Source organism: Dunckerocampus dactyliophorus, chromosome 12 (assembly GCF_027744805.1).
Source record: "Dunckerocampus dactyliophorus isolate RoL2022-P2 chromosome 12, RoL_Ddac_1.1, whole genome shotgun sequence".
NCBI lineage: Eukaryota > Metazoa > Chordata > Actinopteri > Syngnathiformes > Syngnathidae > Dunckerocampus > Dunckerocampus dactyliophorus.
This window is the reverse complement of record NC_072830.1, coordinates 19155797-19181850: the sequence shown is the minus strand read 5'-3', so window position 1 is coordinate 19181850 and position 26054 is coordinate 19155797. Positions and strand designations below refer to the sequence as shown.

At 41.7% G+C, this 26054-nt stretch overlaps 1 protein-coding gene across 4 annotated transcripts in view; it reads right to left on the bottom strand.

Moving 5' to 3' along the window:
- The window catches only part of LOC129191001 (unconventional myosin-Ic-like), a 66021-nt gene extending 40625 nt beyond the window's left edge, over window positions 1–25396 (bottom strand). The window contains exons 1-2 of one of the 4 annotated variants that reach the window (XM_054793907.1): window positions 24992–25396; window positions 24702–24911 (exon numbers count right to left, since the gene is read on the bottom strand). In XM_054793907.1, coding sequence (XP_054649882.1) covers window positions 24702–24791 — 90 coding nt within the window. In that variant the 5' untranslated portion in view covers window positions 24792–24911; window positions 24992–25396. Of the gene's footprint in view, window positions 1–1820; window positions 2024–20353; window positions 20533–24701; window positions 24912–24991 lie in introns of those variants that run through there. The other 3 variants (XM_054793908.1, XM_054793909.1, XM_054793910.1) reach the window with 3 other exon arrangements.
- Window positions 25397–26054: the final 658 nt, after the last annotated feature.

The window sequence follows — 26054 nt, the reverse complement described above, 5'->3', positions numbered from 1 at the left end:
CTGATTCACACCATAACTTTGACACTTATATTTCACTCCCACATTTGTGATTTTACATATTTTTTCCTCTTCCTGTATGAAAGGAAAATCAAGAAGCAAATAGGAGTTAAAATAATGACACTATAAACCTTGTGCAGTATTAGGCTTCTTTCATTTCAACCACACAGGAAGTGAAATTACCCAAAAAAAGTCTTCATGCTTCACTCAATGTTTTTTCGTAAAGGGTTGAGATTTTGCACTTCGTTCGATGGTCCTTGAACGCACCGTAGATACTATGAGACGCAAAAGTGAATCTTAGACAGTGGTATCTCAACATTTGTTGTTAATTCGCTCGAAAAGGTCTGATGAAAACATAAATGTATGAAAACCAAAGCAAATTTTCCCATTGGAACTAATGTTAATCTGATTAATCTGTTCCAGACACCCCAAAATATAACAAAAAAATACATTTTAGAATAGTTTAGTGTTTTACAAGCAGAAAACATGTCTACTTTATTTGAAGACTTGTTCGCAAGACTGTGAAGAACTTCTCAACATCTTCCATCGTTTGTTATCTCTGCTTTGTTTAAACCTTCTGAAACATTACAGTAGATTCCTTGATAACTTCTTTTTTCACCAGGATGTAACTTATTACCGATGCGACAAACGAGGTACAGTAGGTTGTGTAGCATTTTCATTTGAGTTTGCCAAATGAATGTGCCTTACAGGATACGGTAGTATTGTGTAAACTAAGTATGGCAAGATTTGGTGTTGGGTGTGTGATCCAAGATGGCTGAATAAACAAGCAAAGCTGGGTATCATCCGCCCACATCTTTAATACCACAAAGGTCAACGTACCAAAGGATAAAATATTGTTACGTGCAATAGTGTACCATAACCGAGACATGCCTGTAAATATTGTCATTCATCCAGGTCACTGTATTCTCGGGGCATTGAATCGATGGCAACCGGACTGTTCAGGTTGTCTTAGAAGACGTTTCACCTCTCATCCAAGCATCAATTCATGCTCAACGAGTAGGTGGGCCAACTCCAGTCACTAGGTAGGACAGCTCTAGTCTCTGTCCTACCTGAACAGTCCAGTTGTGATCAGTTCAATACCCTGAGAATAATTACAAAAGTCACTCTATAAATCGGAGGAGAACGTCAACGTCAAGCTAACATGGTTTGGAAGGAGAGGGGGAGCGAGCCAGGTATAAAAAAATTTACACTTTTAAGGGCGTCTCAATTACTCGCAGATTTTCACCATTCGTTGGTGGTCTGGGACGCAAGCTCTGCAAAAATCGGCACATTGTGAAAACGCAATATACCACCCTAGCCCTAGTGACTGCCAAAGAATGCTGCCTGTTCGCACAACGCCACCATGTGACTTCCACACCCTGTGGGTGGAGCAAACACGCACTGTGACAAGGACACGCCTTCTCATACAGCCCACAAATGCAAGCACAAATAAATCAAACGACTACAAAGTCCAGATGAAAACATGTTGAGGGTCCAAAAGGGAACATCTCAAGAACAGCTAAGGTGAGGATCGTTGACTGGACAATGACGCAACAATCACCTGTGTCCTTCAGGTTGAAGAGCATGCTACCCAAGTTACTGCACAATTTCAACCAAAATGAAGGCGATCGTTACTAGTATAGCAACATCTCCTGCTTCTTGTTCTACAAACACTCCATCTTCTATTGAGCATTGAGCAACCTTCCTTCTATACTTTGAAAACTGCACACATTCCAATACATGTTGTGAACATTCACAACGAGCACGTTTAAAAGTGTCGAATGGCATCTTCTGCTCAATAGCGAAGTAGCTAAAGGTCTTACCAAAGGTCTGTACTTCATGGCCCCTTGCTGCAGAGATTCGGAAGGGGATTGGTCTCCACTGAGCTGTCCACTGAGAGTCCAGCTATCAGCGTCTGGGTTGTAGCACAGCGTCACGGCCACTATTTGGTTTGTTTTTAGAAGCGCTCGCCTCTGTCCTGAGAGCCAGCTGCCATCGCGTCTCTTCTTACTGCTTCTAATACACAGTTAGTTCACCCACCGTTTCGCCTCGCACTCATTCCCTCATTTTCCTTTCCCTCCCTCACTCAAGAGGAAATAGTCTGTGTGTTGGGTGACACAAAACTCCCCGCCTCCCTACCCTCACCCTGCTTCAATGCCCCCCCCCCCCCCCCCACCAACCCCTACGTTACCCTTTCTTCTCCCCTCCCAATGTCAAGACAAAAAAACTTTCCACAGTCCCTCTATTACTCTCTCCTTTATACATCTTCTCACAAGAAGAGAGCAAACATACCAAGATTATTAGTCCAATTTCATTACAGGGAGTTCAATTAGTCTGGACAGTCTGAACACACACACACACACACACACACACACACACACACACACGCACACACACAGCAACTCACGGCAGATCAAAGGCCTCAGCAGTGTCATGCATCTGCTTGTTCATACTAATAACAAGGGACATTTTTACAGCCAATGAGTGTGTGTTCCTGACAACGCATACGGGTGTCGGCCTACTAAGGACACATGGATGGCTGCAACATTGTGGCCTATCTGTGATCACGTTGTCTTGCAATAACATTTATATTGCTTACCTGTCGTGAGCTGTGTGGCAAGACTATACTTTGGACTACAAGTTGCTCCGGAGTATAAGTTGCTTTCACATTTACCAGAGACATAAGGAGAATGGGCGATAATGAAGAATTTTTTAACGCACAGCAGTATTGACATGGTTTTCCTTTTGCACAAAATTGACATAGGTGGATTTTGTTATTTGCGGAAAGGGGGATGAAAGAAGGGCTGAGAAGTCTACTGTGAAAAAGGAACGACCTTTGGTCTTATGCCAAAGCTTTGAAGGCAAGTGGCAGTTCCTTTCCTGTTGCCTATGCCACACTTTTTTTTAATTGATATTGACATAAATCCAAATCTGCTTCTGCAATATACGCAAGCAATAATGATGACATTAACAATACGAAAACATGTTGACATAAACCGATTTTTCATAGATGACCACTGGGTCAAAGCCACAAAAGCGGTCGACCTTATCAACGTCGGCTTAAGTGGGCACTTTTTAGTAATAAGAAGACTGTACTGTATAACCAATGCATTATGGCAAAGATGCACAGTGGGAAAAAAGGGCCTTGGCACTCCTTGCTGAAGCTTCAAAGAGCAGTCAAGGGGCAGCAGGAAAGATACATTTTATAGGCCTCATTAGGACTCTCCTTCCTGAGGATCTAAAGAGCATCGGCCCGTAAATATAATTCAACTGTGCTGGGTAATGCCGCAAATTCCACGTCTCTCGGCCATTCCGACCTGTTTTTAATTTAAGTTCTTAAAATGGTAAGGTACATGCTAACAATAATGCAGTAAAATATAAAAGTAGATCATAATAAGATAAAAACAAATTACTCCTGATGCCTAAAATCTGCACAAATCATTTAAGCACAGCCAAGAGGTTCAGAATATCCTCTTTGAATGGAGGGTTGTTGGTGCAAATTACCTGACCAAGTGTGACATGGACACATGGGTGCTGTATAAAGGGAAAGGTTAGGACAATTCCAAGGTCCCCTGACTGACAGGACCCCCACAAAAAATAGGTAATTAATAACAAATTAAAAGGGGGATCCAACGTGATTTTTTTTTTCCCCCATGGGGCCCAGTATTCCTGGCAGCACCCCCGTATGGACATAACGCAAACTCCTTGTTTTAACTACCTAACCAACACTAGCCACTTGATTTGGTACCCTTCCGATACCAAGCACAATAATTATAATCAGAATAAATCACAGGAAAAAAATTGTAGGCAATATAGTAAACATAAGAGAAAATGAGACATAAGACATAACAAGGGATTACTGTACGTATATAAATACGGCAATGTAAGAAAATGTACCAATAGCAACAAAACAATACAATTATTACATTTTTACATACAAAATAAAGTCAACAGAGCAAAATAACTACTGTAAGCAAATAGCAAAAGCTACTGTTGATGTTATTGAAATTATTTGGCATTTTGCCTCCAAAGCCCTCATGTGTCCAAGAACTTATTCCCTGAGTTTATAAAACAGTATATAAATATAACAATATCAACAATGTACAATGAACAACACAATAAAAAATTATATTTGTGAAAATAAAAAGAAGAGACCCGAAAAATATCCACTTCATCATGCTAGTATTAATCTGATCCTTATTATACTATCCTTGGTATCGTTACTATCGATATTTGGATGGATCCGCTCACCCCTACCAGTATGCTTCAAATGGTGTGCTTGCTGTGTTGACCGTGGTAGGTTAAAAGTACAAGACACGTTCCATCAAATGTATGCACAGCTTGTTTCAGAAGTATTTGGACAATGACAAGATATTTTAGCATTTAAAGTTCAAGAGAGTTCAAATCTAGTAGTTCATTTTCAAAAAAGCCCGGTTCTACAGGGAAAACCTCCAAAGGGAGTACCATTCCAGCCTTAGCACAAGGCACACTCCACCTATGAAGATCTGTAAGTGTTTTCTTTTCACACTGCCCTCGCGTGGTCGTCACAGACTAAAAATAAAGCTCAGGGAGGAGCTTAAAGGTTTTTTTGCTGAGGCAGACACTGACAAATTTACATTTTTCTGCGCACTGAAGGAGAAAAAAAACACACTCTGAAGTGGGCTGAACAACATCTGTGTGAGAGATTAAACTGTGCACACCTCTACCTCGCTCTCTCACTCCCTCTTTTTTCTGTCCCCACAGCCAGAATAATCAGCGCCTACGCTGCCGGAAGCTAGTAATGTTTTCCAGACTCTCTCTGCTGTCATATACATAGTGGACAGACAGCAGGGAATAAGAGGAGATGGTGCTTTCCAGCTGTTAAACACACAACTCTAAACATTGGTTTGCATTTGTTTTACTCTATTTAAGACAATTTATGGCACGTTAACAGACTGCAAGGTGTGTGTGTGTGTGTGTGCATGCGTGGACGGGAGTGTGCATGTGTGTGTTCTGCAGGCTGAGGTTACATATTTGTGCTGAGTTGGAAGGAGGAGGAGCTTGAGCTCACCACCAATATCTTCTTCAGCTGTCAGACTTTAACCCTTCCCTGTGCAATTTCTTTCAAAGTTGAGCTCAGTGGTTCTCAAATGGCCATCATCCCTTAATGACGAGTGCCGACCCGAATTGTGTACATTTTTCCAAGTCAAATTTCTCAAATATCATATTTAATGAAAAGACAGGTGTTTAACAAAGATGCTGGTATTAGTATTACTATACTACTATTATTTACAACACGCCCACAAGGCATGTTGGGTACACACACAAGTGGCAACTACAATACGCTACTCTACAGTATTGTGAGATGTTTACTGGGGTTTTATATATATATATATATAAATCGTCTGTGCCTGACACAAACACACGTCCACCGCTGCCAGACATTACACCTGGCAACCTCAGCACAATGCATCTTGTAGCCTGCAAAGTTATGCCTTCAAAATAAAAGCCTGCCAGTAAAATAGCACTGTTACACCACAAAACCAAACCAGGCAAGTCAATCACGTCATGTTCTGCTGCTAAATAAGGTTTAAAACATAACATCACGTCATACATTTTTATGACACAAAGCAAAAAGCTTCATTTTACTCGAGTTTTGTGACATGGCCAATTATGCAAATTAGACGTGTTCCGCCACCCCCAGGAACCGTCCCCACAATTAGACAGCTGACATGCAGGAAACGCTGCAATTGCTTGATCGCTTTTTTCGTTTTACAGCTTTGAAGCAATAAATGTAAGAGGGACGAAGCCATAAAAACAATACAAACATTGTTTAATCCCTCTATTTGATCAGCTTTATAGCTTTTTATTCCTGCCTTAACCTTTTGGTCAACAGAATAACGACTGGTTGTATGGCCCTTATCACAGATAGGGCTAACACTGAGTACTCTCAAAGTTACATCCAAGTTTCATTTTTACAGCATTGTGCCTTGGAAGGATATACAGTCGTCCCTCGCTACACTTCCTCATTCTACTGCGCCAAAAAATCTTCATGTGCAGTATTCTGGTCACTAGGCGTCAGTAATGTTACATTGATTACATTACCTTAACACTGCATGGAGTCATCCATGGCATGTCCGACATGATAGAGTGAAAAAATTGTGTCCTCCCATTCCGTGTGGATGTGGTACATTTTTGGCTTCTTACTTTGTCCTTCTTCCCACTCACTTTTTATCACTTTGAAATACTTTAAGTTTCGAACAAATAAATTCGAGCCTAACTAGTTAGCTTGGTAGCTTGCTATATGCTATGAGCGGTGATCGCCTCTTACTGTATCTCCCTGCAGTAATCTTGTAGCCTGTGCATTAGTGTTATATACGAATAATAGGATAATAATAGGATAATAATAGGAATGTAAAGGTGACTGTAGGGGTGTTATTTCATGTCTACAGGTGTCTAATAATGGCAACAATGCATTTAGGAAGTCATAAACATGGTTTCTATGCTCTTACTACAAAAATATTTTGTTAATATTAATATTGAATCCTGCTTGGCGGAAATTCACTTATCGCGATCAGGTCTGGAACCAATTAACCGCGATAAACGAGGGACAGGTGTAATAAAGTCGTTGCTAAAATGTGAGGGGCGTACTCACTTTTGTGAGACACTGTACAGTATGTTATAAATGAATCCCACTACTTCAAAATGATCAACTTTGGGCCATTTACAAAGTAAAATGATCCAAAATTCATGACTATGTAATGTATAAATGTAATGTATGTAGTTATTCACGCTTTAACAATACACCGTATGACCAATATAAACAGCACAACACATCCACACCAAGTTAACATATAACATAAATGAACTACTACTACTGCTACAAGTAAACGTCAACGGTATTTCCAAAGCGACCAAAAGCCATAAGGCTGCAAAAACTCCTTGGTGCCTGATCACACTCAAAAAAGAACAGGAACATACAACAGGCAACAGGGGCAGATTTTGGGCTAGAAATTAATGGTAATCAGAGTGTGTGCTGGAGTACTGATTGCCGAGTACATGATTAGGGGCGTACACACACTAGGCTATCCACGTCTAATAAGCCCACTGTGCACACTGACACATGCTATATAATTAATTTCATCACTCCTCTCACCAGTTATCCATGATAACAGTCAACAGTATACTTTTTAAAAGTTGCGATAACCAATTGCCCACTTCTTATACTGGCAAAGTTCACACAATCCTCTTGACTGAGAGAAGCCAGCACCCCACCAGGTGCAGTCTGCCCATACATCCAATTCAATCCTTTGCAAGAACTGTGCTTTCTAATGTGCAAACTCACACCACATGGAAAAAAATACATAAATATTACATTTAGACGCAGGGAAGGAAAAAAAATCTGAATCCCAGACGACCTCGACTCTGTGGGAAAATTTGAAGTGGGAACTTTCTCCTACCACCCCTCTTTCGCTTCTCCGCTCCATTCTTATTAAATTCCTCCTTCTTGTTTCACTTCCTCTGCTCAGTATGTTCAGAATGATCTTGAATATGCAATCTATTTCTCTTCCATAGCCCATGTGGTCAAGATATATGATTTGGGGGTGCGTCTTGATGCCACTTCATGCCACTTGAATGACTTCACTTGAATTTGTATCTGTCTTTTTTCTTTGGAGTGAGCCTTGGAAGCATTCATGTTAAATAAAATGCCTATTTTTGAATGAAGGAATGTGTCATTATTATTAGCACAAGCCTAAAAAACTTAATGAGGGCTAAGTAAGATTTGTTTTTTGCGATCCATAATGACAAGTCGATTAGTCGTTTCAATAGCTGGTAGTCAATTAGGGTTGTGCGCCGTCTACATATTATCCTATACAGGTGCCAAATCTTCTACTTCTGTTGTGATGCTGCTGTCAATCGCGCTACGGCGAAATGTGTGTGTAGTGTTGGAAGTGAGCACTGTGGTTGCCGTGTTAAGGTTGGAAATAAAGATTGAAATGTGCATTAGACTCTACAATATGTATGTCTGTCAGGACGCTGCATTATCTACATGACATGACTTCCACAGTATTACATTCGAGCACTTGTTGCAAGCGGCTGAAGCTGCATTCATTTAGCAGTGAAAGCAGGCACAGATATCGACTGATATCGAGTTTCGGTACGCATCCTCCTTGGTTGCAGCGCTAACGTCAGGTAGTGCAGCTAAAACAGAAATGAAGACTACTATAAATGTTAGGAAGTTCAAATCTAAGTCCAAATAGCCTGAATGACAACCCCACCCATCTCCATTACAATATCCTCAATAATCACTTTGCACCTCGGCTAAATCCCCTGTCCCAAGAGGACAGAATTACACTAAAGCTGCCCTTAAACCAAAAACAATATGTCTGTACAGCTGAGCTATGTAAAAATGACACATCTAGTCAAGACGTGGTTTTCTGGTCGTATCTACCAAGCATCTATGCCTGATGTAACATCCATGGAAGTCAAACACGTAAAGCGCAACTGAGCGCGTCTAATGGTTTCTTTCTGCATATTGTTACCTTTTAGCAAACTTGTCTTTCTTCTTGACACACCGCAGATTTTATAGCACACACACAACACATATTATTAGCCACAAAATATTATTACACTAAACTTTTTTTCTCTCACTTGCGTACATGAGGGGGAGCCAGCATTAACCCTGTGGCTGCGCGTCAACAAACAGATGTTCAGATGTTCCTATCCACACATTAATCCCTGCATATAAATCTCCAATTACCCCCTACAAAGAAAACACACACTCGTGCAAACTAAATCTTGAGATTAACCAGACATCCAGTGGCATCTTCAGCACCCAGCATTCCTCGGTCACTCGTACCACTACTATTCACACACACACACACACACACACACACACTCAATATTTGATATATTTCTAACACCCAAAAACTGAGGTGGCAGAGACTAAAAAAGAAAGGACAAAAAAGAAAAATGAGTAATTAAAAAAAGGCATATATGGCAATGGGGTGTTGTTGTGATGTCAGAGTGAAAGAATGTAAGCCATGTGGGGGGGAGACATAAGCATTAAAAAGAAAAAAAGAAAGACGATGCAGAGCAGTTGGTGACGGATGTTATAATCCATACAAGCAAGAATTTATATAAACAAGACTAACTGTTCATGTTCATGGATTTATGCTTCACTGACAAGGTTTTTTCATCAAAGCGTTGAGATTATGCACTTTGTTCTGCGGTCCTTGAATGCACCATAGTTATGTGCTGTCAAAGGCAAAAGTGAATGAAGCACAAGCTTCAACATTCAATCCGGTCTCAAAATTTGTAGCAAAGTGAAGACAAGTTAATACATAATGGTAACTCCTTACTGGAATTACAACCGGCAAGCAGTGTGGATTAATGACGCGACTTGGAAAAACTCCTTTTCTAGCCTGCTAGCCTCTAGCACTAGCCTGGCGACCAGGCTAAAGGCTAAAGGCTACACCGCGACTCCAATGCCATCTGTTCATAAGCATCTTACATTATCATTCATTAGTGGTGAGTACCTATATATATATTATACATTTAATGAGTTTAATAAGTGTGTGGGGCATATTTAGGGTTTAAACTTGGGTTGTGCTGCAAGATGAACAATGGCAATTGAAGCAAAAAGCACGGATCTACTGTATAGAATACATAAAAGGGCTTTTAAAATGATATTGCAATGATACTATATTAAGTTTATTCAATCTTATCTTATGTACAGGCAGAATCTGTATTATTCTCCTCTTGGCAGACATGCTCAGATTCCGCAGCCTCCTCCTTGACCACGTCTACTCTGTTGCGATTGATCAGACAGTGAGGGTCACTTCCAGTAAACCTCCAGTAAAATAGTCTTTCTATTTCAAAGGTTTGTCAAATGGAACTGTGGAGGAGTGATTGCAGTTCAGTCGACTACGCTGTGCACCTTCAATGTAAGTGGTGATGAGAAATCTCATTATAGTTGGCTACGATGCGCAGGTGCACGTGTGCGTATGACACAGTTACACACCTAAGGGAAACACTGGTAAGTGTGTCTGTGTGTCAGACCATCGAGGAATGGGATCCTCACACAAGTGAGAGAGCTGAACAACACCAGCCAAAACAGTAGGGCAACAGGCTTGAAACTGAATTAAGGACACTGGACTTCACACACGTATGCCTGCTTTTCTACTAGGGCAGCAGTCTGGTCATGTATGGTATTTCCTCAAGCATCTCCCACAAAGACCTAACTCTGGGCTAAATTGCGTGCTCTCAATCTTTAATAGCATGCCAGCTGTCTATTAGTCCATACCATTGCCTCAAGACTTCCTTGCAAAAGTGCTAACTCACTAATCGTCCCACAGCTTTAGGTCTGGCTTCTGATTGGGTTATTACAAGCTTTTTTCTTCTGGTGAAGCCATTCTTTTGTTGATGCGTAGATGCTTGAGATCATAGTTTTGCTCAAAAATGAAAGCTTCAGATTCAGCTTTCTAGCAGACATCCGAAGGTTTGTTCATAGGTCCTTCCACCATGACCAAAGCACCATTTCCAGCTGAAAAAAAACACAATGCTGCCACAAACATGCTCCATTGTGGGTACAGGCATGGTTCATTTTCTAACAGGCTTTTGGCCAATTCGATGGTATTTTTTTTAGCTAAAATTAGCTGGTCCTAGCCAGGCCTGGCTTTAGCATTACCATTTACCATTCGAGCCATGGTCATGGAAACAGACATCGCTTGCAATTAAACCCAAATGTACTGAATGAAAACTACCAAAAAGCAAGCAAAAGGCTAAGACAAATGTGCCAAGTTTAAGTAGCACTCTCCCTTTTGTTCCACAGACAGAACAGTCATCGTATCAAAGTCACAAACACCTTGCAAAACCATGAACCAAAAATGATGTTCTAAGACATGGTTAAGATCTGGTTTACACACAAAAAATGTCATTATATTATTGAGTACTAATTGATGAGCAACAGTGCAGCAGAGATATCAGAAAATACACATGCACACAAACAGGCTTTTCCAGTCGATGGGCAGGTGGTGACTTGCTGGAGAGGTACTCTAAACACTGGGACCATTTTACCTGTCCATCCCCCATTCCAACTCTACACCGTCCTCTCCCTACCAATGTAGAAGTGGATTTCACACCTCTTGAGTTATTGTATCTTTTCAAACCCCTCATCCACTCCTCTTTTGTCTCAATCATCATTCCCCGTCGTTCTGCTCCTCCTTGCCATCCTCCCTTACGGAATAAACAGCATCTCGGTCTTGTTTTTCCAAGCAGACCATATATGGTGAGGTTCGACTGCTCAAACAAAGCTGCTTGCTTCCAAACAGCACAGCTCATGGGATGCTAACAATACAGCCAAGTGGACCATTGACCACTCCAGACCAGGGTAAACCCTTATCAGCTGATATTTACACTGACAACATCGTGACTTCATTCACACACTGGTAATATTGTTCTATTTGGGTGTCTCTTGCTTTGCATGTGACGCAGAGAAAATATTCTTTTTTATAGAGATGACCTTAAGGTTAAACAGTTTAAACTGCTAAATGAGTGACAAAAAGGTAAACCCTAATAACATTTAGCTGACAGTTAGTAATACCATTTCAATGTTACTACAGTAAAACTACGTTGCTGGCGCATTGACACTGAGCCAAAACACACTGGCTAGCTACTATCCGGCTAGCCTAGCTTCACCACAAACTCGCCTGCAGCATGTAGGCATCGTGCTCACAACGCCTCAGACCACTAGAAAAAAGGTAAGGCGACATATTTGAGCTGACACCACTGCTGCTGTGTTTTTATTTCTGAGTTTGGAAAAGTTAAATCTAGGTGTAGGCAATCGTTTCTATGTGGCCAAAATACGCAAAATACGCTAAGTATTACATGTTCTCATGAATGTGTCTGTTACTACATGGTTACAGCATGTATTTAAAACCATAAAACCTTGTTGGAGGTTTTTGGAAGTGTTTTAATAGTGGTCTTTGTAGGCAGACAGGCGAGAGGTACATTGCTTTGAAAGAAAAAGGGCTGTCCGCCAGCTGCTAGAAATCCAAGCTAAACGCTGAATTGCTGAAGATCAAAACTGTTGTCTAGCTACAATGTCAGACAAAAAGCAAAATGAGACCGGCCCTGGAAATCCGAGTCCAAAATCAGAAACAGGGCTATTCTGGCTGTCGGATGAGCAGGATGGCGTCTAAAACCAATTCCGAAAATTATATGAACTTCTAAATAACTAAAATTTGATGTTATTTCACACCTTGAAGGGGGGGATGAAAGAGCTACAAGAGGAAACTATAGCACAAATAAGGCAAGGTCTAAGAGGTCTGCTAAAACAGATTGGAAATGTGCGCGGAACATCAGCCTCAACAACAAATTCTTGGACACCAATAATGAAGTCATAAACCTTAGTGAGGAAAATACAGCACTGCACAAGGATACCAAGGCACTACAAGATGATAACAAGGCACTACAAGTTGATGATGCTGCCTTGCACGCTGCTCTTAAGAAGGTTAAAAACCCTTAGGAGGAAAATAGAGCATTATGCATTGATGTCAAAGTACCACTGAATGATAATGCTGCCTTGCGCGCCACTCCGAAGAAGAGAAAGAAGCAAAAGAAAATATCATTGAGCAAATGAAAAATACAATTGATTTGATGGATCAGAACACACGAATCAACGATGTGATTCTCATAGAGCTCCGAACTACACCCGGAACAAAAGCCAGCGCAGTCCAAAACAGGGAACAAGATTAAATGGATTTTACTTCAACAAAGCAACAAATTGCCAATTTCCTACAATCAAAAGGAGAGGATACACACAATCGATGCTTGCATCCCACTGTATGGCAGAAACAACACCACACCAGTCATCATCATTAAGTTTACCAACAGGGAATTCAGAACTGCACTGCTGAAACGAAGAAAGAAGCTGAAAGATACAAATGTCTACATGATGTCTACATACACAAAATGCAACGCTGACATCGCCAAGAAAGCACGAGACTTGAGGAAGCAGGGAAAGATACATAGTACTTGCAGCATCAACGGACCAGAAGTGGCGAGTGTGCTTGTTATTAAAGATATCAACGATCTGGATAAATATTCAATATCAAGAAAAAAAGTAGCGGCTGATATATCGGAAATTACTGTATTTTTCATGCAAATGTTACAACTGAGATTTCAGTAAACAGTGCCCTGCTGCCATGAAATATACCAAAATGTTATATTTTCTTGCAAGTTTTTCTTCATAAACTGAAACGGAACAAATTATACTTTATTGTAATATGCAAATTAGTTAGAAAAAAACAGCTTCAATTTTTGCTTGCTACAGTATGTCACGCTTTTGGCACCCCTTTCTGGAGAATGTCCCATTGACTAATGAAACCCACTTTGAATGCAATTGGGGTGGAAGGATATTTCAAGTGTCAATCCAAATTATATTTGTGAAGATTTTGTCATTTGTCATATCCAGTGCTGCTATTGTGCAGCAGTGCAACAACTTGAAATGAGTTACAACATTCCCAAACAGTGGGTTTCCTGTTTACTCCAAATACTTCCTCTGTGCAATTATTTGACATATTTAGTCTTGGAGCTCAGCTGTTAAAAAAAACCTTCTTTGCATCCATAGTAGTTGAATTCGTCACAATTGAGCAGGTGGTCAGGTTTCCCTCCACATAGGAAGGCAGACAGGCTGACAAAACACACACACACACACACACACACACACACACACACACACACACAAAACATTGGTATTTCAGAGACTGAAAGACATACGGACCAATGGAGGCCTATTCACTGAGCATGGTAATAAGTGATACCACATGACAACAAAATTAATTGTTTTGTCTATTTTACATAACATGAGTAAGCTGTACTTACAAGTATAATGCTGACACTGATATGATACATGCTTAATTGTTCAATAGTCCAATGACAATAATGTAAATAGCGAAAAGACCAAGCTGTCAGCTCGTCAAGATTTACTCGCATAGCCATCCCTACTGGCATCCGTTACGGTTACACCAAGACAGACACAGAACACAGAGACCCTGTTCCGTCGTATACAGGGGCGGACCTGCCATTATGGCAAAGTACGCAATTGACTTAGACCCCCCAACGAGTAGGGCGTCCCCAACCAGCTGCCCCCGCCCCAACCAGCAGGGGCCATGGCCACCACTGCCAGCAGCAGCCATATACAGTATATTCATGTATAATTATGTTAGCATACTAAACAAATAACAGAACAAAAAAGAAAGCCCATCTGAAAGTTAAATTCATATAATCTACCCCCCCTCTCCATCCATCCATTTTCTGTACCGCTTCTCCTCATTAGGGTCGCGGGGGCATGCTGGAGCCTGTCCCAGCTGACTTCGGGCGACCGGCGGGGTACCCCACACTATAATGCATTGTTCCATGATGACAGAGGTAATGCGCCTTTGTGAGAAGGTAAGTGTGAAGCTACTTAAAATGAAGCGAATTTATAGTTTAATATGGGGAAAAGACCACAGCTCCCTCAAACATCCAATGCTGTTTGAAACATTTGCAAATAGTAAGAAACTCCCACAGTACAGCAAAAAGTCATTAGCTATAACAGAAAAAATTAAGAGCCCCTGTCGGTGGTGCGTAATGTCGGCTTTAAATGTGTCATTGAGCGCCTTGAACCTCGCTACAGTATGCATGGCCGCCACTACATTGTGGATAAAAATATACGCCGCATGCATATCGAAGTAAATGGGTTAAGTTTTTCTCATACCTACTGTTGCAAACTATTTTTCTGTGTTTGAGTAAGATGACTTGTATTCCACACTACAAAATAAGTCTACAGGCTGCATTATCTGTATTGTATCGCTAGTAAAAAAGTTATATCGAGACACCCCTACCCGAAATAATACAATATAAATAAAAGAAAATGTCAAATATTTGATGAAGACATTTGCATTTTTATTGGAAATGTGTTCTGTATCAGACGGGTGTAGAACACTGGAAAAGATTGCAAAACATGTAACCTTGTAACTCAGATGACAGGGACCTGGTTCTCTGAATGCTTAAGCTGTCAGAGTGTGTTCTGATAAGGAATTCCTCTCTGCTGTCTGTGCCAATCACACACACCCAAGACCAAATTCTGGGACGCATACCCGTACAAGCTAACCTTTGATAGCAATAAGCCGGTAGAGACCACCTCACAGTCAAAGTCCAATTTCTTTCCACTTGTATCAATTCTGTGTTCACACTGGCATCCGATTTCATGCTTTTTTTTACGTTTATTAGTCCAACCCAACCTAGTCCCACTGCCTCTCCGCCTTTCTCTTGGCAAGCCCAAGGCCACACCTGTTCAAATTGTTCTTACATTATCAAAGCTCCATGGATGGTCTCAGTTAAAGGTTAACAAAAGCATACCGTGTGAGAAAGGAAGCCCTTGCAGTCTTAATAAGGACACTGGCGTCCTCTATTGACACTATAGTCAAGTCTATGGAAAACGATACTCCTGGTATATACACATATAAAACAAAGTAAAGTTTGAAAAAGAATTGACATAAATTGTGAGGAGGCAGCATAGGTGTCTGAAATAAGGGAAGGTGCTGTGTATTGTCATCCGTCCAATAAGAACAGCTTCATCAAGAGTGTTGCAATCCTATCTCTTGACCTATGTGCGTTTAACACCTTAGTCAATGATTGGCAAGAGTGAGAGCTTATTTCTCTTGCTCGTTGGAAACTGAGGGGGCCGTTCTAGCCATGCTTGGGCCCACTTAACACCTTCAATTAAGAGTCAAACATGCGTGTGCACAGCGTAGCCAAGTCAGACATAGATTAAAGCAAACGCTCCGACAGTTAGATGTGATAAATGTCAAATGTTATAAAATCAACAGAAAACATGATGCAGAATGTCAAAACGTGCGGCACACACGTTTCGTAATAGTTGTGATCGCTCCTCCCGCCATGAGCAACACAGAGAGTAAGGAAAACTGCAAACGCCCGACCATGTAGAGACAGTCATGCCGTCATGTAAATAGGATAAATAAAATAAGGCTACTTAGTTTAATCAAAGCAGAAGATATAAACCAGTTCTATAGCAGTGTTTCCCAACCATTACTGAGGCACATATTTCACATGAGGAAAAACCTCACAAAAAAAACCCTCAAAAATCTCACAAAAAGGTCAATGTTGTACTTCTAGCATCTAGTGGAAGAGTCCTGTCGCTATACATCGCTGTCATAGATAGATGAACAAAGATACATTATTTGTATGAAATAATAATTTCCAGCTGTGAGACATAATCCCTCGAGTGTGACCTAGGTCTGCCCCAGGGCCTTCTCCCAGTTGGGCATGCCCGGAACACCTCATCACCAGGGAGGTGTCCGGGAGGCATCAGGGGTAGATGTCCCAGCCACCTCAACTGGCTCCTCTCGATGTGAAGGAACAGCGGCTCTACTCTGAGCCCCTCCCGGATGACTGAGCTCCTCAGTCATATCTTTGTCATACCCTACAGAGGAAACTCATTTTAGCCGCAATCTCGTTCTTTCGGTTACGAGCCAAAGCTCATAACCATAGGTGAGGGTGGGAACATAGATCGACCGGTAAATTGAGAGCTTTGCCTTCCGGCTCAGCTCTCTCTTCACCACGACGGTCCGGTACAGCAACCGCCTTACTGCAGACGCTGTGCCAATCCACCTGTAGACCTCATGCTCCGACCTTCCCTCACTCATGAACAAGACCCTGAGACACTTGAACTCCTCCACCTGGGAAGTCATTCCCAACCCGGAGGGTGCAATCCACCCTTTTCCGACTGAGAACCATGGGCTCGGATTTGGAGGTGCTGCCTCTCATCCCAGATGCTTCACACTCAGCTGCAAACCGCCCAAGTAAACACTGAATGTCACAGCGTACTTTGTTTCGTACTTTGTTCAGCGGCCTTTGAATGCACCATATTTATGTGCTGCGAGATGCAAAATTTTATTAAGCACTAGCTTCGACAGTCAATCCGGCCTCAGAGCTTGCAACGGGGACAACACAATTTAATATATGACCTTGAGTCGTTACTGGAATTACAGGCAAGCAGTGTGGATTATGTAGACACAACTTGGAGAAACATCTTCTGTAGCCTGCTAGCATTTAGAGCTGGCCTGATGACCAGCTCTAATGTCAGCTAATGCTGTGCAAAGTTAACAACATCACAACTGTCATAAACTTTGCCAAAAGAAAATACCGTTAATACAGGTAAGAATCCTGAAAGGAACATGTCGATATCTATGGGGATCTGACAAATCGCAATGCCGCATAGTCAAGAAAAATACCTGGAAAATACAGTATGCACATCTTCACATCTACCGTAACCATTAAAGTCTCCCCTTTACTTTGATACCAAGATATTTAAATGCATTTCCACACGAGAACATTACAAATTAAAAATAAGGCAAAACGATATGTTCTGCTGGTCAAAGTTTGAAACCAATGGGATCAAAAATAGAGAGAAAAAAACTCCCAGATCCCGCATGTCCAAAAATGGCAACAAGGCCGGTGTGGATTTGGACTCATTTCAAGGGTGATTTCCAATCCCACCGCAGTTACCACTGCAATACTGACTCGAAAGCACTAACTCGTAACATTTATTCCCAGCAGGGTGGGGCTCACTGTACCACTGAACTAGCTTTGGGATGTGGGAAAGAATTGAGAAGAAAAAGTCCAGAGGCTAACACCTACCATGCGGTCCTGTACACGTGTACACAGACGCAATACACAGTGAACAAACACACCCACATGACAACAACCGAAGCATCATCCATTGTCCCATTTATCTTCTTTTCCCCCATTCAACTCAACCTTTCTCTTGTTCTCTTGTGACGCTGCTACATTATCAGCACTTTGACCTTTCTGCCGAGGCACGAAAAAGCGGTTCTCTACTTCAGGTAATGTGATCCAACTTTCCATAAGCATAGCGCAAAGGCTGTGAATGCACTTTGTTCTGGAAACTTCTCTTGCATTCTACCTTATCTGTCGTATTCATGACTTAGTCTACTGTGATATCTGTGATTCTGCTGCCAACGAAAACGATCCAAAGCCCTCACCCTATCTCAGTGCGTTGGTTCATACTGTCATGACACATAGCATACTTCTAAGGCTATGTCCACACAAATGCGGATATTTTCAGAAACGCACATTTCCCCCACTCAGCTGTCACATGAGTGAATTTAAAAAGCAAATCTCTGTCCACACAAAAACACATTCACCAGCTGTCATGTGCATTTTGGCAAACCAGAAGCCTGAAAAAGCAACCACAGCTGACTTGTTCGTGCATTATTAGGGTTGAGTATTAAGTCTCTAGCGTCGATGGCAACCTCGACTAACATTCCCAATCTCCCGAGATTGTTGCATTTTTTTTTATTTCAATTCCTTCGTCGTTCTGACTAGGTTCCAGGAACTATTTCCGGACAGCTGGAGGCCCAGTTCCTCGCTGCACTTCCCCGCCTCTCCTGGAGCCACTCAGGGCGTGCTCCAGGCGGAACACCTCGCCATTATGGCCGAGATCCACACACCATTTCCAGGTTGCATGAAGCTCCTTACCCACCTTCCACAAAGCTTTGCTAGTTGTGTGTAACGGTGCTTCACATGCCGATTTTGGCCAGGCTCCATGCACCATGTCCGGGCTGCATAAAGCCCCTTCCTTCGCTAACTAATTATTTAAAAAAAAAAAACTACAACTTTTGCAGGAAGCTGTTTGGTGATCATGCTTGGGCAGGCCAAATCCGAGTGAAAAGAGCTTACTCTGTATAAGCAGGCAGACATCTGGGAAAACCCACAACTTTGTCACAGACCAAAAATATCACCAAACCCATCTCATTACGATGGGGAGGGTGGTGCCAGAGCAATCCAGTGGAAAAAAACCTCACCATAGGGGATGGAACACAGGGAAAAGCTTTGGAAAGAGGTATTGATCACAACAGATTGAGATATATTTAGCTTGAAAAGTGCAACATTCCTGTCAGCACCATGCATCCCACGACATCCAAGCACTGGCTGTCATTTCAAGAAGATTACATCACATTTACAGCTTAGTGTCGCTCATTTTATCCTAGCTCTACATAGCAGCTGCAGGCAGCCTCCGCAATAAAAGTAGGCCCTGTCCTCCAGATGACCTTGAGGCAACAGGTCAGCTGCTGCAAGTACATTGATCACATCGCCCCCTCCCAGCTGTGCTGCCCCCCCCCCCCCCCCCCACACACACACACACACAATTTTCACATGCATCATCCTCCAAGTGCAATGCAACTCTATGTGACCACAATGCCGATGTGGGTCAATCTATATTATGCCATTTTTTCTCCTGTAATATATTACATTACATGCAGATGTCTCACTTCATGTCATATAATTGTGTTGCTATGCCTGGCAGCCAGACGCTTTGCTTGTTTTTACAAACCTCACACAAATGAACAGGTGGACGAGCTTGCTGACAAGTTGTTCTCACCCACTATGTGACACTTTCCCATGGGGGAAAATAAGTATGCATTCCTGCTGATTGAGCAAGTTAACTCCCTTACAAAAGATGGGAACAGTACAAGATTTATTGTAGGTTTATCGTAACTATAAAAAATATATAAATTTATTATAAATTACCTGCATTGTAAGAAGCAGTTTTTCCGTCTTGGTGACACACAAGCATTTCTGCATTTGATGCATTTATGCAATATCAATAAGCAGCAAGTCCTCAAGTCCACGGCAGAGGATACTGGGAAAATGTGTTTTTTAGTATCTTTAAAATTAATGAAGTCCTGCATAAAACTGGGATCTAGTTCATATCGGTATCGTTTTTTCTGCCAATAATGATATCGGCGAGCGAGTGGCGACGTGCCCTAAATATACTTAAAATAAATATGACACTTTTTCTACAAATGACATTGCATATAAGCAAGTCCAGCACCAATTCGGCTTGTTGTTTCAAAGGTACTTTGTTCGTTATTGTGACACAGTACTGACGTTTTAAATGGACGTTGAAATAACTTGAAAGGGATTCAATGCTGAGATCTGGGGCTCACGCCGAACGACACAGCAATTCTAACGGATTCTCCCAATCCCTGCAAAGCGATGTTTTTGAGGTTAAAATGTGTTACTTATAAACTCTGCGGAATGAAAGTGCTTCATTCTGAACGGAGTTCAGCACAGAGTTGCCTCCCCCCGCCCCCACGCGTTTCTCATTCAGCCTACACCAGCAAGCACGCCACCATGCCAGAAACGACTCGAAACAAACTTAACAAAAGTCAGCAATCGTGTGATTCACATGTTTAACATATTTTAACACCCAAGCAGGAAACTTTAACTCAAGTTAACCGTCATTGTTACACCCCGCCATGACACTTTAAGCTAACTGGCCTACCTTAAACAGCAGATGTCAACTACGATGACGTCCTTATGGTGTCCTCGACAAACTCGGTCCGGTTCTGTGTGTCGAACTAACCCGGTACCACCACCAAAGTGGGCTCCAGGGGAAAAAGGTACTGTCAGTGCCTGGTGTCTGACAGTGGTGCCGGTGGACCCTCCCACCGTTCACGCAATACCCACACCCACAGTAGAGTTGGGCGATACCGAGAATGTTGGTGTCTATCCGATACCGAGTAAAAACGGAGCCAGTATTGCCATTCGCAGACCAATACTTTTTACTTGAAATCTTTCAAGATCCCATTTATCCTAATATGCAAGTTTTATGGAATGTGGGGGGACCTCTTGTCAACCACTACTCCACCATGCTGCCCTCATCATACTGCATATGATATCAATGCATCAATACTCAACTGGCATGAGTGCTATAATTAATTTTTACAGGAAGGCAACATCAGATGTGTGTTAAGGATGATACTGCAAATTTTGATATCAATCAATTCCAATATAATAAGTACATTAGATGCCCGCTTTTCATATTATCACACATTTATAAATTATTAGCAAATTATGGTGAACCAGCTATTTTTTGCTGAAAAACAGCCTATTTTCGGAAAAAAAAATCCAATAAAATATCCCCCAAAAATTTGGCCAAAGATCTGCTAATTTCCACGGGAATCCACTATACTACTGTTTTTGATACTAATACTTCTTACTTGACCATTGAATGATTGGGTGATGTTTTGGGAGCGTTTTCCGTTTGAGCAAAACAAAGTCAATAATACAAAATAACTAAACAAAAGTAAAAACTCAAAAAGCTCTCCTGTGTTCAAGTTTTGGTTTGTAAATGGATAAAATATATGAATATAACAAAATCAACAACATGACAATATAAACAACACAACTTTTTGTGAAGATAGACACACAAAAGACCAAATAAAAATCACATCACAACTGTATCCGGCCGATATCGATGGCACCATTTGTTCGGACGAGTGATGGGAACCCCAATTAATTTTACTGACTGGATTTCTGTTGAGTCACTCTCTGAATATAATCGGGAATTCGATTCACTCCAGTCACAAAGCGCATGCGCAGAAACTCGCACGAGCTCAGCAGCCGAACTGTAGATGGTTGGTGTCGGTGAGTTAGTGAAACACCAGTCTTTGTCGAGCACCCATGATTCAGCTCGGGCAGGTTGAGGAAAGGAGAGTGGCGACTTTTCAATGACACGTCGTGACGCTAACGTCTCTAGTATCGACATTCGGATCGATTCACCCACTCCCTCCATCAACTTCACGCGGGAGTCTGCGACAGCGCCTCACCGTCAGTCTCGAGACACACACACACACACACACACACACACGTACATAAATGTGATAAGTAGTGTTGTGACTTTTAAAAATGACATGATTGCGTCAGAACTTCCTAAAAAGCTTCAATGGGAGTGGTGTGGCCATTTCCTCCTTCCTTCTGCTTCACTAAAGGACGGCAAAGCACTGTACCAACATTCTAACATCCTACAACTGTATCTGATAACTATTTTAATCCCAACATCTAATTAACATCCACTCCTCAACACCCACGGTGCGCGGATCCATCCAAATGCACAACGTGGCAGCAAGATCAACATGGACACCACCTTCGTGTTTTGCCATGGGTTATTTCTTGAACTGAGCAGTGTTTCTCGCCTTCTTTATCAAAATTATGGCATTTGCAACTTTCTTTGTCTCCATAATGGGTTATTTTGCAGTCGTGGTCAAAACAAAAGCAGAGACTTGAGGTGAGAAACACTATTCAATTCAAGAAATATCTCATGGCAAAACACAAAGGGGGTGTCCATGTTGAGACTGCTGTCACGTTGGGTCTTTGGCAAGAATCACACCTTTAAAGAAGGTAAAAGTAACCATAAAAGTTCATTAATCCCTATAAAACAACTTTTGTGTTAACACTTTTGTCTTTCTGGAACAGATTATTTGGATTTAAAAATGTATTGATTTTTGATTTATCATAATAAATACAGAAATAAAAAAAATCAAGAAAGTTTAAGACAATAAGTTACAACCAGATAAATAATTTAAAAGGCAAACATTGCTCACAGGTTTCTCGCTGCCTAGTGTGTAAAATAGAACAAAAAGCTTTGACTGAGACCAGTTCTGACATTTTCAGTTCAGTCGGTATAGTGTTCCATGCGGTGGGGCAGCATAAGAAAAAACACTTTTCCCCAACTCAGGTCTGATTCTGGGCACAATTAGATAATGAATTGTGCAAGACCAGAAGGCATACGTGCTCCTTGAGTCCTGCAGCAGAGAGCATAGGTAGGGTGCAACTAATCCAAGAAGAGATTTGTAAATCAACATCATCCAATGAGTATACCTCCGGGGGTTCAAGGAGAGCCACTCTGCTTTGTCATAGAGCTCACAGTGGTGAGTGAGGCGACCACAACCAGTAACAAAGCGTAGTGCAGCATGATAGACAGTATCCAATGCCCCAAGACATTTTAACAAGGCACTCATGTACAAAACATCACCATAATCAATCAATGACAGGTAAGTTGTAGAGACAAGATATTTCCAAGATCTGAGAGAGAAACAGGATGTATTCCTATAACAAAATCCAAGTTTCACCCTCAATTTGCGGACCAGATTGTCAATGTGAGCCTGGAAGGAGAGTTCTTGGTCAAGCAGAAAGCCAAGATACTTGTAACTAGTGACCATCGTTTTGCCATTTCATTTCATTTTTGCCATTTTCGGTTTGCCATTTGTAGTGGTAATGGTCTTGACAGGCTCTGTAATTTCAAGTTTATGAGAGAATAACATGATGTGGCATTTTTTCTGTATTTAAAACCAGTTTCAAAGATTGTAAATGAGTATGAATTGTATCAAAAGCTATCTATCGGGTTTTCAATATCCCCCATCCCTATTTAACACACTGCTGACCTGTGATGTTGCTTTCAAGGACCCTCTGGTTAACCTGTAAAAATGTCCCACAGCACTTTTGTTAAGTGAGTGATATTCATATTGAGTATTGGTGCATTCATTTAATATATCATACCATGATATCATGGCGTCATATCAACAGCATGGTGGATTAGCAAGAGTACTCCGGTTTCATCCCAAAGCCACAAAGATCTTGAACATTTTCAAGAAAGAACAATCACCAAAGGAATCCCCATTTCATATCAGCAATACTGGCGCTGTATTTACTTGGTATGGGGTTGATACCGACATTTCCAGTTACGCACCAACAGGACAGTCCTACTAATAGACGTCCAGTACTGTCATCACCTCCATGAAAGATAAAATAGTGATCAACTTAAGACACTTAAAATATGGAAATAGCTGGGAAGGTAATACTCTTGCTTGAATGGATTGCAACGGCGTGCACAATATATTCCATAAAAAGTATTTTCAACTCATCACGCATCTGGACAGTATTTAGTGTTATGTATCCAGTGGCCATGAAGGTGACCTGAATCGGTCATTCCACTGTCGATAACAAAGCTAGACTGTAATACATGGACATTGCCAGAGGGGGGAGTGATTGATTCAGTTTGAAGCACTCTCACACCCGCACACACACTTTGCACACACACTTTGCACACACACTCATACAGACAGTGTGATTTGACCATGGAGGAATGCCGGAACGGAAAAAAAATGAGGCAACGCACTGGAATTTCTTTGCCATTTCCTCCCATCCTGACTCATTCACATTCCACACCTTCCCAACTACACACATGATACACACATTCCTCCACTGTACCTTCTGCATCAATCCCACTCCCCTTCATTCCTTTGATACTGTAAATAGATACCAGACATCAGCTGTCCTCCCAAATGAGCCCTTCGGAGACATGGTTTCAATCCCGCATGGGTTCTATTTTTAGAACTACTTTTAGAGACACGTACCTATTCTTGGCCCATTTTCAAGCATAAAAATGGCTAAATGAACAAAAATACAAATATAAGGCATTCAGAAGACGCAGCCAAAGACATGATATGAGTAGTCTAAACTGGTCACTAGGTGTCAGTAATGTAACATTGATAAGACAATAAAAATAGGAATGGGAAAAAACTGGACGTCGTTTCCGGTAGGTTTCTGGTAAGTGCGCAATGACAGTAATGGATTTGGTATAGCACTGCACTGTCAACATTTGCACATTCAAAAAGTAAGTACAGTGTGTGCAGAGTATATTTTTTGAAGTGCACAGACAGAAGAATTCCATTTGAGACAAAGTAAGTTTGTTTTTTGCCGAGTGAGCTGCACAAAAGCGAGAGAAATGAAGGAGGAAAACCCTGACCCTGGATCTCGGTCTGCGATGGGACGACAGCCTGTCAACTGACCTTGCAGTTGTGGCAGAAGTTCTCTCCATTTTTCCCAGGTGAAAGGATGATCTCCCCTGTTGGGATCAGCTGGATCCGCAGCTCCATCATCGTGCCTTTTTATTTTACAATCTTCTGCTTCTTCTGCGTCGTCAACTACCGCTTCCCCGAAGACCCAAGTCTCCAAATTCTCACCTCAGGACGTGAGCAGAGGAGCATTCTATGATCTACCTGAAAAAACAAAACATGCATGCATTTCATTCCATGGTGAAGACCAGCAGGAATATGTCAAGTGCGAGCGGGCATGTTACCTTCTGCAGAGTAGAGCGCCACACTAACGGCCTGCTTCCCCTCGCTAACAACCAGAGGATGTTCGCACTCGGGCTGAGGGAGCACGGGAGGATATGGAGCTCCAGATGAATGTCACATACAGAGGATGTGTGTCTTGCAATGCTCGTTGGGGTGTGCACTTTCACATTTACATGTTGAAAAGAGACGTGCAGGAAAAAATATGATCCCAGAATGCCAGTTCATCCCATTTCCTCCTTCAGGATAACTGATGGCATTGCTGACACACACACACCCACCCACACACACACACAGCTAGTCAGAAGAGGGTTTCCTCCTAGAACTAGCATCCTGCCCTTCATACATTCCCCACACCGCCCTGTGGATTGACTCTGTGGTCCTCGACGTGTGTGTGTGTGTGCTTCCCTTTACAGACACAAGGCGTGTGTTTGCACCACATGCTGTGTAAAACTAATAAAGAACTCTAATGCTTAGTCTTACCAGGAGGCCTTGACACGACACACACGTCAGTAACATGAGGATAGCTTCGACGGGAAACGACAGCCATGCATTTTTCTGTCTCTGTGACAGAAAATCTAAACATGTCTACCCTGTTAGATAAACATCACCAACTTGACCTTCCTGAGCCGCCTGCCATCAAGCATTCTTGCCTGCTAGCTGTGTTTACATTTTTCATACTTCATACATTCATACTTTGGATAAAAGTACCTAAAAACCATATTTGACTTGAGGAAAAAAAACAAGCCTTAAAATTTGCTGGTATCTAGTGCACTTAAGTGTAACTAATCATGTACTTAAGTATAGAAAGTACAAGCACAATAAAAAACAGTACTGAAAGGCTGTTTCTTTATTTATGTAGCCTTGGGTCAACATAAAATACAAAATATGCCTGCTCTACGAAAGGGTCTCAATTCACACACTTCCGTACTTACACGTCTTATGAGTGCCTAAGTGAGTTCACACTGACAAATACGGCAAAATGTAGTGCACTGTCAGTACCTGGATGTTGCACTCAAAACGGTGAAAATGGTGAGCACGCAGTTATTGACACTTAGCAGCCTCAAC